The sequence below is a fragment of the Anabas testudineus genome, chromosome 21 (assembly GCF_900324465.2).
Source record: "Anabas testudineus chromosome 21, fAnaTes1.2, whole genome shotgun sequence".
Classification (NCBI taxonomy): Eukaryota; Metazoa; Chordata; class Actinopteri; order Anabantiformes; family Anabantidae; genus Anabas; species Anabas testudineus.
This window is the reverse complement of record NC_046629.1, coordinates 8126610-8143388: the sequence shown is the minus strand read 5'-3', so window position 1 is coordinate 8143388 and position 16779 is coordinate 8126610. Positions and strand designations below refer to the sequence as shown.

The following is a 16779-nucleotide window of genomic DNA, read 5'->3' as shown; positions in this document are numbered from 1 at the left end:
CTAGGCCAAATATCCAAATAGTCTGATCTGCTGTCTGATCTACTGTCCTAGTCATATCTATATCCAGGCACACCCAAGCCCAGATTGTCCTATGTAGTGGATGTTATGATGTATGAGACTAATTTTTCGCTTGCACATGTAACCACGCCAGTCCATTTCTTGTTTGCCCTCTTTCTCAGACTTTCTCTTCAAACTTAATCAGTTCTGTATTCTCTCTCAACACCCATTCATTATTCTTGACCTCCTCTTTCCAGTCAGTTTTCTTCCCAGTGCTCTCCCATGTCAGTCAGTAATTAACTTAATATTGGTTTGGCATCCTGCAGCAACATTATCTATTATGTAAATTAGAGATTGTGTCATTTGTGAGCAGTGAAAAGTGTTCTCACCTGCAGAACTAATACTGGTAATGCATTCATATGGGTTATGTAACTGTGCTGTGATGGAAAGTGCAGCCACCTTGCCAGTCTTAATGCATTCAGGCTCCACAGTGTCAGATGGCCCCAGTGATCCAGGGGGCTCAAGATGGCAATGCTGTTTTACAGTCCGGATATGTGTGTTTGTGTGCAGGCCAGAATATGTGCATGTGTGCTGCAGTGTTTGTTAGATTAGGCTCGGATGTGTGTATCCATATGGTTTGGTGGCGACATGTTTGAAGCCTTCTGGCTATATGCCAAGGCTACTTGTAATAGACGTGTGTGTGTGTGTGTGTGTGTGACTGTTTTTGCAGTGAAATCTTCCAATCCTTTTTTCCCCTTTTATTTAAGTTGTGGGACTTCTATTCAATTAAACATATTTGGTCATGTGACCTGTGTTAGGTCACATTATTTTATGGTCAGTATGTATCAAACGGCCATAATAGGTGGTGGGTTGGTTAGTTATCCCATGATGGAGTGCCAAGGGAAGATGGTCCCAGTGCATGCTGGTTCCTTAGCTTTGCCATTGGATGAGAGACGGCTTAAAAGTAAACACCAATCAGTCCTCCCTGGCTCCCCGTCTCTCTTCTTCTCTTACTCCCTGTGCTGCCATTGCTGACAGACCCAGTGACATGAATTGTGGGGAAAGCTCCCCACCTCTCCTCCGCCTCTTTTCTCCCGTGCACTGTAATCCTGACACCGAAAACCGCCCCTCGGAGAACAAGTGTCAGCCTCAGAATAGAGCGTGCAGTCAGCTCCCCCCTTTTCCCTCTCTGGTAAGCATGTTAGAGAGTGCTAATGTTGATGGAGGTGACAATTAACTATACAATGATCACAGTGATGGCGCTTGTACCGCTGCCTTACAGCCTTGCTAAAGAGATAAGTGACTGATCTCAACATGACTGAGACTGGGCACATAACAGATAAGCATATAAAGACGCATAGTGTAAGCTTGCCTACCAGATGTTGTGCAAGATTTTTGCTGCATGTTTGACTTGCTACTATCAGCAACCTATTTATAAGTCTTGTTGAAGCCCTGAAAACTTAAGAGCCCTTGTCATAATGATTACACACACATACAATATCTAACATATTTATGTAAAGTTTTGTTCTTTGAAAACAACTTAAACGCTTTTAGAATAGAGAAGCAGAATAGAGACTTGCCTTATTTGTGCAACACTTGTAAGCACACAAGAACACACATTTGATAATGCTGCTTACAATGCTGCCGACTATTTTGCCAAGCACCTATGGTTGACTCTGAAAAACAGGGGAAATGTTTTGAAGAGACAACCTGAGATAATGACCACCCCGCAGACCCCACTGTCAGGTTGTGAAATGGCCCAAAGATATTTGCATGAAATAAATGAGAATCTCTCTCGCATCCGGCCCTGCCACGGCCAAAGGTTTACTGTCGCAGATGCATGCTCCATCTGGCCCTGTTCTCCTCATCTCCAGTCTTTAACAGTTCAGATACACTACTATGGTTTGTGCTTTATTATGGCTGATATTTGTTAGGGGGCTCAGATTCTTTAGCGTCTTGTGTTAAGTGTAAAGGGGAGTAGATTCAAATTCATTAGGATGAAGTGTTTACCAGGATACTAAAGTTAAAGTCTCATTTGACTGAGCTGTCATAACATCTCTGAAGTCAGTCATGCCTCTTTATTTGCTTTGTGGGATTTTGGGGAATATGTGACCGAAGGAGGTCAAGTGGTCCTCTATCCTGAGCAAACATGGACATGGTGACAGCCGTTGGGACAACAAACCTTTACGAGAACCGGGCTGTCCTACCAACATTCTCCCCGCCTCTCGGCTACCAGCACAACCCCCCTCACCCCTCAGCCCTGGGCAGTGATCCTGCATAACCAGCATAATGAAGCCGTATAAGCCTGTTATTTGCTGTTTTACGGCTTGTTTTATGAAGGTGAGCTGACAAGCAGCTCTCAGAATGGTTCCTGTCACTTTAACAGACAACATTACCAAGAGAAAAGGAGCGCTGGGGAGGGAGGACAGGGCTGGCTGGAGAATGGGATGGGGCCTTTATGTTAGTCCTGCCATGGCTTTGATGGGTAGAGGTCTGGCTGCAGGCTATCACTGATACATTTTATGTCTTCCACCTTTTGTCAGGGGGACATTATTGACGTTTGACCTATGTCCTTATTCCCACCTCCTCTTCAGTAATCAATTACCACATCGATCCATTAATCAGACAGGGTGATGGCCAGTGAAAGGGCCCGTGGGTATGTGTGAAGAACTGTGGGATAAGCCTTAGGCTATCGTGGAGGAGGGCCTTCACCTGTGGAGTGCACTATTCAGCCTTTGACTTAACATGTAGTCCCAGCCCTTACTTTATTTATTCTCGAGAAAATCTTTCTTCCTGTGCAATGCATACCATTAATACTGTACATGTATTTGTGTGAACACAATCATATATTAATAGTAGCTAAATTAAGCTGATTTCTTAATTTTTCATTTTTTCCACATGCATTCCTCTACTGGGTTCAGGTATATAGTAAGCCTAGCCATCCATTTACGGTAACACACACACACACACACACACACACACACACACACACACACACACACACACACACACACACACACTCTTGTTTATGTGTGTTTATCGCCTATTTTTGGGAAATCAAAAACACCCAGTTGTTCTCAGCCAAAAAGCCAAACTGGCAGGAAGCGTTCTTATTAACGAAACGTTATATAGTGTAACTTTTGAAACATTGGCCTAAATTCTAAGTGCCCATTACAGTGTGTCACTAAAAACAAGGATGCTTTTTGAATGAGACCAAACATGTTTTTGTTCATATGACTGTTTCCATGGAGGTTACGCAGTAGCGTAATTGTGTTTAGGGCACAAACAGAAACAGATCAGACACACAGACAGCCAGCAGATCAAAACGGAAGCTGCGGGAGCGGAACCCACCACGCTTTGATTAGGTTTGGTTTGGGTTTGGTGTTCGTAGACTAAAGCCATCACCCCAGTCTGTCTCTGCCCTTGCCAAGTTGTTGGCCAAAACAGGGAAAGATTTGGTAAAGAAAGTTGGAGAAAGAAAAGCTGTGGGTTGTTATAGTCCACCCCCCTTAGGCTGACCAGGGTCCAGCCGACAGTCACCCAGCTCTTGTGGGTTTAGTGAATTGAGAAGACACTTCTTGTGTGGATTTTTCAATTCTTCAACATGTCATTTGGCTGGGAGTGCTATTGTCCTCTGCCCCTTTTCTCCCTGCTCCTTCTGCCGAGACGAGTCGTGTCATCCCCTCGTGATCAGCACTTTTGTTGCCTTTGTTTTTGGCCCTACCTCAGAAGTCCATCTTGTCTTTTATGTCCCTGCCTTTCATGCATAAGGGAACAGTTGTGGCCTGTTGTGGGGCTGTTCCACTGCATTTCCACCAGTGGGGTTTCCTTTCATTCTCTTCAAAGTACTACAATGGGGCTCTGAAGGCCTGAATAGCCAATGCAGAGTGCACAATCCTACAGAGCCCGCTCATTTTGTTTTGCCAGAGTCAATAAAAATGCTAAGTTAAAAGCTAACCCCCTTATGCCCTCCTCGAATGGAGCGACTTGTTTGACCTTTTTAAGTTCCCCTCTCAATTAAGTTTTAATGATAAATCCATTGATTTTTTTTTTTGTAAGTGTCATCTAAAGTGCATTGTTCTACGCACATTTATTGTTGAATTTTATTATTCTTTTAGCTGTTTCAAATTAATTTTCCTAATCTATATAAACATAATCATCAAGACTAACTTGAAGGGATTTATTGAGTTGTCTGTGAGAGGGAAAGCTAAAGTGACAGCTGCCAGTCCCCAAACTAACATGCAGCACTTGCAAGTGGTAGCTCTTACTTCCTTTACATTCTAACTTTTTACTGTCCTGAGACCTAGATAAAGACATCTCTGTTCTTCTAAGGACGAGTGGGATTTAACTTGTTTTATGTGGAGGGATGAGGGATGAAGAAAAGACAAGAAAAAAAGTCTGCTGTCGTCTCTGGGCATTACGGCAAAGGCCTTGCATAAAGGCATTGTGTGCCGATTTGTGAGCTGGGAGAAAGCCGGGGTCTTTGAGAAGGATTACAGGTAGACAGACATGCTGCTGAAGATAACCGCCATGACTTCATCCTCATTGTGTAGATTAAAGCATAAAATCCAAACTAATTAGACCAGAAAGGGGGAGGAGACACAAATGGGAGGATGAGTAAGGTGTTTTGTTGATTGTGAAGAACATTGAAGGAAAGTAAGAAAAAAACAAAAACAAAACAAAAACAAAAGCATGCATTCATTGCACCAAACATGAAATGCTAAATGTAGTTGGAAGACTTTGGCTAAAGGTGGGGTGAGCTCTTGTGTTGTGTTGCATTTTTTATGATATTATGGATCACATAAAAGGAATGCATTGCTGCTAAGAGTAACACCTTATAGTTTTTTAAACTGCTTGGAGCAAATGAAATTTCTGGTGGTTTTGTCATTGTTCATTTCGTAACATAATGATATTGCACTAATCATCAAAAAATATTAGCAAATATCATGCTAAGGCGCCCGACCCCCACAACCCTTAAGAGGAAAAGTGGTTAGGATAATGGAATTATGGATGGATGGATATTATTCTATTGCCTGTCTTTCTCTTCCTGATAGAGAGGCCTTCCCTTGGTGAACTATACAGTTCCCTCTTGGTCTAATCTGGACAGGAACTGATTGTTCATCCTCAACTCCATCTTGCTGGAGGGCAAGATAACAAAGCAGGGGGCAGAAAAGAGCAAAAGTAGAAGTTTGGTTCTTTTCTTTCTCGGTTTTGTGTGTCTCTGCTTAATTTTTCAACATTTCTTAGCCATCCAATTGTGTCCTCAGACCTGAAGCAGTGTGGAGAAAAACAAACAAAAAAATATATATATATAACACCATCATGCTGTGAGGAGTACCATGAGTGGAGAAGGCACCGGCTCTCTTTTTCTTTCTAAAAATATAAAAAGATGTGTCAAGCAGGTGAACATGAAGCTTGGTAAATATTGATGACTTTTTGACCATTTTATTTCCCGCCTGCAGACAGCTCTCTGCAAACAGAAGGCCTGTTAATGCTTCACCAACATTGATTTACTCCCTACTCTTTATTCTTCTTGATTCTCACCAAATTTAATCTGGAATCTTAAGCACCACAGACCTCAGAATGTAGTTTGCGTATTAAAAAGTAGCTGATTATTGTGGGCTAGAAGCACAGATCTTTAATTTTGTGCATTTTAGACACAGCTTCTTCCTTCACCACCATGCTGGAAATAATTGTGGAAATCTACATATTGAGATGGGGGCTGTTGTCAGTGCCTGTTTTAGAGTGGGCCACTTGTTGTCTGCTGTAATTCATGTGGTAGGATGAATATTACCACCTGAATTAGGCTATTATGCTGCCAGGTGGAGGCCCGTAGAGTTACAGGAAATGGAGATCACCATGTCATGATAATGAAGCAATTACTACAAGTAATTTACAGTACAACATTGACTGCCAGACCACACTTGTCAGTCATCTCATGCCAAATTGAATATTAATCCAATTATAATATATTGTACTGAGAAGAGCTTGTGTATGATATTGTGTTTGTTTTTTGTATTGTTATATATATTATATACTCTATTATATATAAGTAGGAGTGGACTGTAAGACACCAAAAGTACTCTTGTCCTTCCATTGTAGTTGTACTTCCATTGCAAGTTTAACTAATTAAATTCACCAAAACGGAGAAACCAGAGGAAGTCATTAGAAATAAATGGATGACATTTTACCACAACATGTAAATAAATAATGAGCAGTAAAACTTAAAAATAAACTTATTCATCATAAATGATCATTTAGATCATTAGCCATCAATCTATATAAGTACACATGCGTACTTAACTAAAGAAAAAATATTGACTATTTGATCTTTCAAGGTCCATGACAAACATCTTTATTAAAAATATTTTAGTGAGCTGCTGTTTAAGCATATTAACAAGTCTCTATCCTCCGATATTTATGTCTGGCATTTGGAGGTTTCCACTCCGCATTACCATGGATGGTGATGGACTGATGCATTCCTTCCATGGTTTGACATTTCTTGAAGTCGTACTATTACCTGTTACCTTGAGAAATATTTGTGACCCTGTCTGGATTACATTACAAGGGATTTCAGAGATAAGAAGATGAATCTTGGGGAAAAACACCAACTGAATATGGTCAAAGTGTACACATCAGTGGCAGTCGTCTGAGAGTGGTGAAGATAAGATGTGTAGTTCAGGGATATGTGGTTCAAGGTAGATTTATTGTAGTTAGACACTACAGAGACACTGACGGTGAGTGTCAGATCATCAAAAGCTATTCTGTGGGATTGAAGATCAGTTGATAGTTATGTGAGTGAACAGCTTTGTCCAAGACATTCTCTGGTGTTGGAGGAAGACAGACACAAATCTGCATGTAAAATGAGGCTCGGTCAGGGGAAGTGTTATATAGGGGAGTCTAAAAGTTTTGTTGGTTGCTAAGAGTAATTTCTTGTTAGATGGTTGGTTTAAATATGACACAACATATTTCGGGGTGTGGAAAACTTATAACTATAACTATATATTTATTTTATTTTATTTTTTCTAGCCTAACATAGAGCTTACCAACCTCTTACATTTCACCCGCCTCCATCCTCCCCTCATCCTCCTCATTTCAGTGCCACTAAGCCTGGGTCTGCTGCTGCTTCTCCCCTAATGAGAACCAGTCCCATTCAGCACCATATAAACCCACTAACACTCACTTACCTCTGATCTCAAACCAGTAAATGTTATCACTGTCTGGCTGGTCACACCACTTTACAACTTCTACAACTATAGCCACACAGCTTTGTATTATCATAACCTTTCATGTAAAAAAAGAAATTAGTAACATAGGTGCATATGGTACACTGGGGATTGTTAAATTTATAGAACACAACGATATCATGATCTAATATATTAAAGATGTCAAACAGATGTGCTATGGTGTCAATAAAACTTTCCAGATTGCATGTAGTATATGAAAATTATGTATGTATTTGATTACGATGCCTAGATCCCCAGTGGGTTGTGAGGCTGGCTGACCAGCATGTTTTTATGGGGAAGTTGTAGATGCTAAATAAATTGATAATTGTTTGGCATATTCAGTTCAAAACAGATATTCCCTTGTTCCAGCTTGTTACCTGTGAGGATTAGCTTTTTTTTATTACAGCATAAACTGAATATCAACATAATCAGTAGCTTAATTGAGAATGAAAATAATCTTTAATAGATCATATTTGTAAAGACACTTCAGTTCAGCAACAGCTTACAGCTCAATAAAGCAGAAGTGCATCACTAAGGAAAGACCACTTTTCCTGCAAATGACGTATTTGTTCAAAGCTGTAACATTAGCCATCCATATAATTACAGTCTACACTCTGATGGTGTCGTTTCCTGTTAATGGATGATGTTAATAATTTTGTGAATCTAATTTAAATATGAAATTATTAAATAGAAACACAAGACACATTTTATCATAGCTGTAGCCATTATTTCACACTTCTCACAGCTAAATCTTCTTTCACAATCATGACGTTAATAAGTACATTTCACTGGGGTCTTCAAACATAAAACAGAAGGACCACAATGGAGAAATAATGAATTCCTTTCAGTGGGCTCTTATTAGGTCATGTGTCTTTAATATATGGGGGTCAGTAAAGTTTACGACTGCTTCTTGTTAGACCACTTCCGATCGTTTTATTTTTTTTAAGGAGAACAGAGCATGTCTTAGACTGTTGCACTGTATAGTTTTTTTTTGGTGCCAGTATGAAATTTACCTGCTGCCTCCGGTCTTTATTCTGTAGTTTCTCTGAAATGAGACATATTGAAAGGTAGGAAAAGGTAGAATGACAGAACTTCTGTTATTGTCCTATGCTTGTAGTGTATCGGCTCCTGCCAACATCAAGGCACCTTTACTTCCTTTCCCTGGCCTGTTTTCTTTCAGTGTAATGGAAATTACAATTAATTTACAACCACTATCCTTCTGTACTTGAGTTATATTAAGTGCCTATTAACACTTTTGACTTAAGTGGGCATGACATTACACCCTGAGCAGTACAGAATAGACTGATTTTATTTTGGTTTCATCAGCCACCTCTTACCCCCTGACACTCAACACTCTCTTGAGAGAGTCTGTCATCTTACCCACTATTTTCACAGTTTTCAGTTTGCATTTTTCCTGTCTTCCTCATCAGTTTGGACCTTGTATACTTTTGATCCTAAGATGACAGTGTTCTACCCTTTTCCACTGGAACACAGTTTGCATTGTGGTGTTCTATAGTCTCCCCTGATCATTGCCATGTTTTCTACCCATGTCTTTTCTGTCCAGGCTCTATGTACCTGGAAGAACTAATATGCTAGAAGCAACCTGAACTGGTTTTATCTGCCTACTCCAACCACATCATCTCAGTGCAGATTAAGCCTTATTGGGCCTGCAGGGCATGTGGAAGCGTAGATGACAGGATTAAGTGGCTATTGAAGTGACTTTAGCTCCTTTAGAGGGCAAAAGACAAGAAAAGAGAATAATTCAGCCCTCTCTCTTAACGGAAGGAATACCCTCTCTTTCTTTTTCTTGTCAATATGTACTCTTGAAAAGCTTCTGATGCCCAGTGAGAAGAAGCTGTGTCTCAGAATTAATTTTAAATGGATAAAATGACCATGTGTGGCATTTCTTTGGAACAAATAATTAAGATCCTTATGCAATAATTGTCACTATTTGTATGCACAGTAGTGTGGGAGAGTGTATACAGTAAGTAAGTAAATAGGACTGGGCACACAAGCCAGCATTAACTGTGCATTTGTCACCGTGTGTGTGTGTGTGTGTGAGAACCTTTGACCTTTACAGTGTCAGCCATTATCATTCATCAGTGTGATGCTTTATAATTTGTTAATGTAAACAAATAACAGTTTAAGTTGGTGAAGTTAAACTTTTTGCCATTTTTTTTAAACCTTTGTTTTGTAGTAGGCAGTTTATTTTCAGTGCTCGAAATCAGAGACGTAAGAAAGTACGTACCAAAACATTTTTGTCTGTTAGTTAACCCTCTAATGAAATATGCTGGCAATAATTTCTTTTTAAAATTGCATCTAGAATGAAACATTCTGTGCTGAATATTTCAGATTGCATCATGGGTGAATAAAAGCTAAGTGTAACTTATATGCCTTTACTTTATATCACACACTCATTTACCAGTAAAAGACCTACAAAATTAAACTCCTGAAGGCAATGTTATATTATTTGTTTTACAGTTTTACTTACCTGATAAATATTTAAGTGAAACATTTGTTGACCGACATCTCAAAATGTCTGTTCTTTTTATGTATGTTTGTAAGTTTAATTATTGTGTGGCTAAAGGTTGTGGCCTTTTATAAACTTTAACCACAACACTGCTTTCCTAAACTTACATTTTAAACTCCTTAACTTAATTTTCTCTCACTCACTACAGTCACTGCTGACACCCCTGCTCCTTATTCACTTTCTATCCTGCCTAGATATTCAGCAGTGTGGCAACATTAGCATATGAGTAGCTCAGTGTTTGGGTGAGTTTGTTCTCAACAAAGAGCGCCAAAGCACAGGTCAGCGTCTCTCATACACTTCAATGAACAGCTGAAGGGCAAACAGAACTCCCAAAATGAAACGTTTCCAGATTTTCACTCAGTCTGGAGGATGTGGTCTCTGTCTGGATCTTCATGTTTATTATAAAAACCGTTGATATTATAAAGTTGCATGCAGCAACAACCTTTTAATTATACATTTCCTTCAGCTCCGTTTTCATACTCTGTGTACTCTGCAAAGTATTCACGAAAGACATATGTATTTGTGCATTTATGTTATCCCTGAGTGTTGTGTGTTTGTATGGTGCACTCAAACACACTTATATTTCTGTCAGTTTGTGTTTATTTATGTATGCACTTGTGTTGACAGGGAGAGTGGTTGGCTCCTGCCCACAGCCTGGCAGTTGTATACCAAAGCAAGGCATCACCACCACCACTCTGCAGGGCCCTCACTGCGCTACATACCCCGCAGGGCGGTTCTCTACTGCCCTGGCAATGATGAGCGAAAATTGAGGAAACTAGCCACACTGGATGTCGACTGTGCTGTCTTGGACTGTGAGGATGGCGTAGCCCTCAGCAAAAAGGTACAAAATACACAGATGCACTTATGTAAATGAAAAACTCGTGCACAGGTCAGCAAGGAGCGCACACACAGAGCTGGGTGATACTGAATGATTTTGGCTTCCTTCTTTAGGCAGGTGCTTGGTCTTAATCACTGAAAGCAAAACTACCTAAGTGAGATGTTTAAAACAAGCACATTTCACCCCATTATGATTGTATAAAAGCGCTGGTTCCCCCCTATTGGGATCCTTTAAAACAAGGTGACCATGTCCCACTGGGCAAACAGCGGGAAAGCACCAGATGCAGCAGGTTTAAAGCATTCTCCTCCCGCCCACACAACCTCCCCATTGGTCCTCCAGAACTGCCCATGAAATTGTGATTGGAGAGTGGGATAAAGAAGGGGCCTGGGTAAAAAGTTAACTAACAAAGGTTTTTAAGTCATGATAATAAAGATGATTGATATGGCTGGAGGCTGTTCCTGTAGTAGACAAAGACAATAAGATGATGGCTTGTGTGACTGACAGGCTAAAACTGTGACCCTGCGATGGTTAGTGGATGTCAGAGCTTCTGTCTTTATTATGTGTTAGAGGGGCAATGTGGAGAGGAATGCAGCTCAAATGCAGCCATTCAGGCTTGAGGAGAATTCAGATGCTAGACTGTTGAGCTGTCTGCATGTGACAGGTCCAAATCTTCATTTCAACAAGTATCCTGCTCCAACCTAGTTATTTCTCACTGAGTTTCCAGGAACAAAATATCTCATTCTTTTTTCAAAGACCTTTTTTGTCTTTGTAACTAGTTGGCGATGTACATGTAGAGGAATATATGAGAACGTGAATTAGGTAGGGAAAACAGCACAGGGCAGTTCAGGTTCCTTTACCATACACAATTATCTCCCTTAGCAGAATTACCACTCGGCCTTTTGCGGGGTAGCACCCAGATTTAGGCAAATCAAAATACCACCAATAAGCTAGAGCTGTATCAATTCTGTAATAATTGTCTAATATAATCTAATATATGTCATTGTCTAATATTATTCCCCAAGGGGATCAATAAAGTATTTATTATTATTATTATTATTATTATTATTATTATTATTATTATTATTATTATTATTATTATTATTATTATTATTATTATTATTATTGTTGTTGTTGTTGTTGTTATTATTATTGTTATTATTGTTATTAAAATATAGAATTTACTCACCAACAAAATTTGCCAGTCCTACTAGCAACCTTTCTTTACTTCTCGCTGTCTGAGGTTCCTTCTCCTCAGGTAGAATTGGAAATCCATGGGGGTTGGTGTGTAGGTATACCTTCTCTTAAGGTGATCTGTTTTTTGTTGTTGTTGTTAAACAATGCTTCTGAAGTACTCTTTGTGTGGGTGAGGAGGTAAATCTATGTTTCATAGGGGATATTTACTAAGGGTTGTGCCAGCTATTTATGGACTAAACAGTGAAATTGAATTTGTTAGTAAAACATGAAAGTCATGTACAGGAATTATTGTGTATTCAGAGTTAAGCAGTATTTTTGTTCTTGTGAAGTGAGGATGATATAAGAAATTGAGTAAGGGAAGACAAATGTCTGCTGCACCCGAGTTATCATTGCTGTGTAAATAAACATCTGAAATATTTTACCAGGGTGCAGAATGTGTATTGACTCATCTAGAGACATAAGAGCTGTGTATTTCAGCGGCCTATTCAGTTTTATGCTAAGAAATTTCGTGATTTTAAATGAACCTACACAATTACACCGTGCCCAAACTCATCCTGTGAACACTGAAGGAATACTGAAGCTGCTACTTATACATTGCTAATGTATAGCCCTCAGTGCACCGCCTGTATAGACAAGGTGCTAAATCTGCAAACTGTTTTACCATAAAATAGTAGAGGAAAGTGTTGAGTTCACTTTAGGCTCTCTTTAGTAATAAAATATATAAGTAACACCAGTAAACAATATAAGCATCAGCTTAATAGATACTTCAGATGAGTTGTCTATTTAGCTGCACACAACCTTGTACCTGTTTTTACTTTTTCACTTACTGAAACAGTCACTTAAACAAATAAGAAAGAACTGCTTAACACATTACTCTCTAAACCCTGAAGACATCCTAAAACAAACAAACCCCAAATAAATCAAAAAGCACATCTTAGCCACTCACTAAATTTACACATTTACATTTGCATGTCTTAGTAAATACCCAGCTTGAAAAATTGCATTGATGCAAAATTTTGAGCCCCTGATACTAATTTGTGGTAGACTTTATTCTGTTATGGGACCAGCTGAATCGTAAATAGTACAAAATATCAAATTTATTATTAAATCAGGATAATCCTTTGAGATGTATCCTCTAATTTTCAAAGTGGGTCCCAAGACTTGCTCTCTAAAGAACAAATGGAAAAACAAAAACATTACAGAACACAAAGAACAAAACACAACAATGCAAAAGAGTAATTAAAACGATCTTTTCAATCTTTTAACAAAAAACAGAAGCGCTAGGGTAGACGCTAATGATATTGGATGAACTGTGGATGCACACTCATTACAATAATGAAAACTAGTTCAGTTTCTATTAAGATAAGAGAAACATTTTTAATAAGTCATGAAGACAGAACAAATACAGTATGTACAGATAAAATCTCAGTATGTGTATGTGTGTAAATAAATGTTTAAATACTAATCTGTCTCTAAAACTATTTCTGCTTTTCACAATGTCAGAAAAAGTTGTCACAGAGAATCTCTCTACAAAAAGAAATGAAGGCCACCAATTACAGCTCTTGTTCCATGCAAAAAGACACTTCAGATTGTATTATTAGAGAATGTGTTATTAAGACCAGATTGAAAAAATTTCTAAACTGCAAACTAAAGAACATGAAGAACAGATTCCTTTTTATCTTAAGATAGAAACTAAACTACAATTGTACATATTGTGTAGGAGCTTGAATCTTATCTAGCAGAAGATAGCTTATGTTGAAGAAGATTGTAATCCATGGAGCCAAAAGCTTTGGGAGATCTTTTTTCCCCTTGTTTTCCTCCATTTTTGCTTCATTTTAACGTTGTACACAGCAGCTGCAGTTGTATTGACCATAGGAACTGCACAGTCAGCACTTTGTGTTTGCCAAGAGATGTCAAGCCTCAACAACGGTCTCTCAATGCTTGTCTGGTGCTTTCCAGGGAGAGAAAAGGGAGCAGTGACTGAGCTTGCTAAATGTTCCTGAACCTCAGCTTTGGTACAGTGGGTTAGGTGAAGTGCGAGGTTAGTTACCGCTTATGCATGAATAGGTGTTGAATGGGGCTTCTGCCCAAAAACACCCCCTCTGTTATGTGTTCATTAATGTATTCTTTTCATTATCTTTCACCTTCACCTTAAAACGGAAGGATATTCATGACAAAAAGGTACGCAATGAAGGTCAGTGCACCCCCTCCCCTAAAAAATTGAAATCCAGGAGTGCCCGCTTTAATTGCCTGTCGCTTTGACTCCAAAAATGTCTGCGCTCCATCTTGGCAGTAATGCTGGCTGCTTAAGAGGCAGGGATATGAGAAAGGGAGTAAAGGGTAGGAGCCACCCAGAGCTTGCTAACTGTCACCACAGACCCAGAGGGGAGAGAAGGAGGAGGAGAGAGGGGAGGGAAGACAAGGCTGACTGCTCTAACACTCTTACACATATCATCATATCTGTATGATCAGTGGGGTGGTGGAAGAGGGAGGGCAGGTTGAAACCCCAGAGCGGAACTGACGGCTACACCTGTCCTCTCTCCTCCTTGCTCCCTCGCTGCCTTGCTCTTTCATTGTCCCTCTGTCTTGCTCATCTCCCCTCTCCAGGGTCCTCAGGGTTAAGATTGTTTATCTCTCCCTCTCTCATGTTCTCTCTCTGTCTCTTAGTGCCCTATGGTCCAGTATTCCTCCTGGCGTTTCTCCCTCTCTTTTCCCCACATGGGTCCCTCCATCCTCCATGACTCCCCCCTGCCTCCCTGCCATAGAGATTCTCTCCTAATCCCTGGAAGTTTGGAACTAATGAACTAACTGCTGAGCTGCTGCCACGGAGCTTGGTCCCAAACTATACTGTACTTCACACTCGATTTCCTCTCCAGATGGCATGGTGGCGCGGCGACACAACGGGGAGCACCTCTCGCACACCAGCACGCGCCTGCAAATGCACATGAGAACACAAGACCTACACAGCGCAAACACACACATTTAGGTGTGTACATGTAGCCTTATACAAACATGCACCCTAGCACATGCACAACTATACTTACAATAGGCAACCCACTGTACAGTACATCACTCAAGTAATACAGGGACGAGGGTCCTGGGTTCTCTATCAGTGCAATACAGAATGCTACTTGTTAGCGATGTTAGGAGTTAATTCACTCTTTGTAAAGAGTTTATTTAGGTGTAAACAATCTAAAATGACCTCTGCTGAAACTGATCCTATAGCTTTTAATTGGCACATGCTGATGCCAGAACCCTTACTCTACCTCTGCACCTGTAACAACCATGACTGGATTCTGGGTTTTCTGTCTGTCCGTCCTGTTCTCATGAATGCAGTATCTCAGGAATCGCAAATTACTCGAGGATAAATGAATTATATTTTGGGGGATAAAGGTCAAAGGTCAAGGTCACTGTAACCTCACATTTGTCCCATTCTTGTGAGTGCAATATTAGGGAAGGTCTGGAGGGAATTTCTTGAAGTTTGACACACGTATCCACTTGCACTTGAGGAGGAACTGATGATTGGCTGAGGATGAGTTTTGTGGTCAGGTGGTCAAGGTCACTGTTTTCTCACGTCTGCACCATTCTTGTTATTGCTGTTAGTGTTAGATGTGAATTTTTTTAGTAAGCACATTAGTGTGATTACAGCCACTAAACATATGAGATGGATAGATTTCTAGACTTGGCATTTGTCACTTTTATATTTTAGCATTGATTAAATCTCTGATAAGTATAGCCTAACGATAGTGACTTCTTCCTAGTAAGAATAAAAATGATGGAGCAAACTGCTTCTTTAAAACTTCAACAAAAAAGGCACTGCAATGTGCCTTGTGCTGAAACCTCAAAAAAGCATTCTGTTTTATCGAGGCCTATCAAAAACAACATGGAAGATTGGCAGTGGGCCGAAACTATTACAGATTTACTATTACAGTATTTATTGTAAGAATAGTATGTTGGGTAGATTACAGTAAAGGTAACCTGTAGTTTCTGTAGCTTGGCAACAGTAATAGTACCTACTAAGTTGGTCATTATTTTCTATATAGCCTAAAAGGCTATTCTGTCTTCTGACTTTGTTTTGCTTTGAGTTCCTTCATCAGTGACGCAGATACCAATTTTTATTTGTAATAGAGTTTAGTTTGGACTGTTCCAGATTTAGCTTCTTTTATGTGATTGTGCACTGGAGAACAAAAACAAAAAAAATAAATACTCATTTCATTTTGCCCTCTCCTTTTCGGTTGTTCTTCTGTAATTCTGTTAGCCACTAGTCCAGAGATGAAGCTTTCCGGTAGCCACTAAGGGAACTAAGGGAAAAAACATTATTACAGTCCATTACCTTTGCTTGTACTGCAGTCAATATAAGAGTTATACTCTATGCATGGACTGTGTCTGACACCAGAGATTTTCAACTTAACATAAATTATGCAGCCAACTGTCAACTGATACATGACCTCAGTTCAATGCTCACCGTGTTATTCAAGAGGACACTGAAAGATCTCCTCTCTATTTAAGTGGATTCAAATGACTAAACTCTTGACAGAATGAACTCCTGGGAAATAATGTTAGCCAGTTGAATTATGAATACTGAACATTTGTATTTAGTGTGTCAGTATGTGGGAGTGTGTATTAACATCCCTGTATATACATGTGCTTGTGTGCATGTGTGTACTTGTGTGCTCAAAACCTCAGAGGACTCAGGAGACTTACAAGAAACTCCCAGCCAGGCTGCCAAGACTCACAAATGGGATGTGAGCTGTTCAGCCAGAAAATAGAGCCAGTCCCAGCCAGATCAGAAAGACAAACCACACATACATACACACATACATGCATATAGTGTCTGTCACAGTGTATGTGTGTGTTGTGTCGTGTCAGGTATCGATTGGGGTTTTTCGGGAGGGTACCATAGGTGAACAAGAGGTCGGAGTGCAAAGAAGAGTGATGACAGTGTCTACCATTTGTTACTTTGGAGGTCTGCTATGGAAGAACATATAGAAAGG

The 16779-nt window shown here is 39.8% G+C and overlaps 1 protein-coding gene across 1 annotated transcript in view; it reads left to right on the top strand.

The window, feature by feature from the left end:
- Positions 1-16779, top strand: part of clybl (citrate lyase beta like) — a 54148-nt gene that overhangs the window by 17828 nt on the left and 19541 nt on the right. Inside the window, exon 2 of the mRNA XM_026377249.1 lies at positions 10381-10594. Within this exon, the coding sequence (XP_026233034.1) occupies positions 10381-10594 (214 nt within the window). The remainder of the gene's footprint in view (positions 1-10380; positions 10595-16779) is intronic.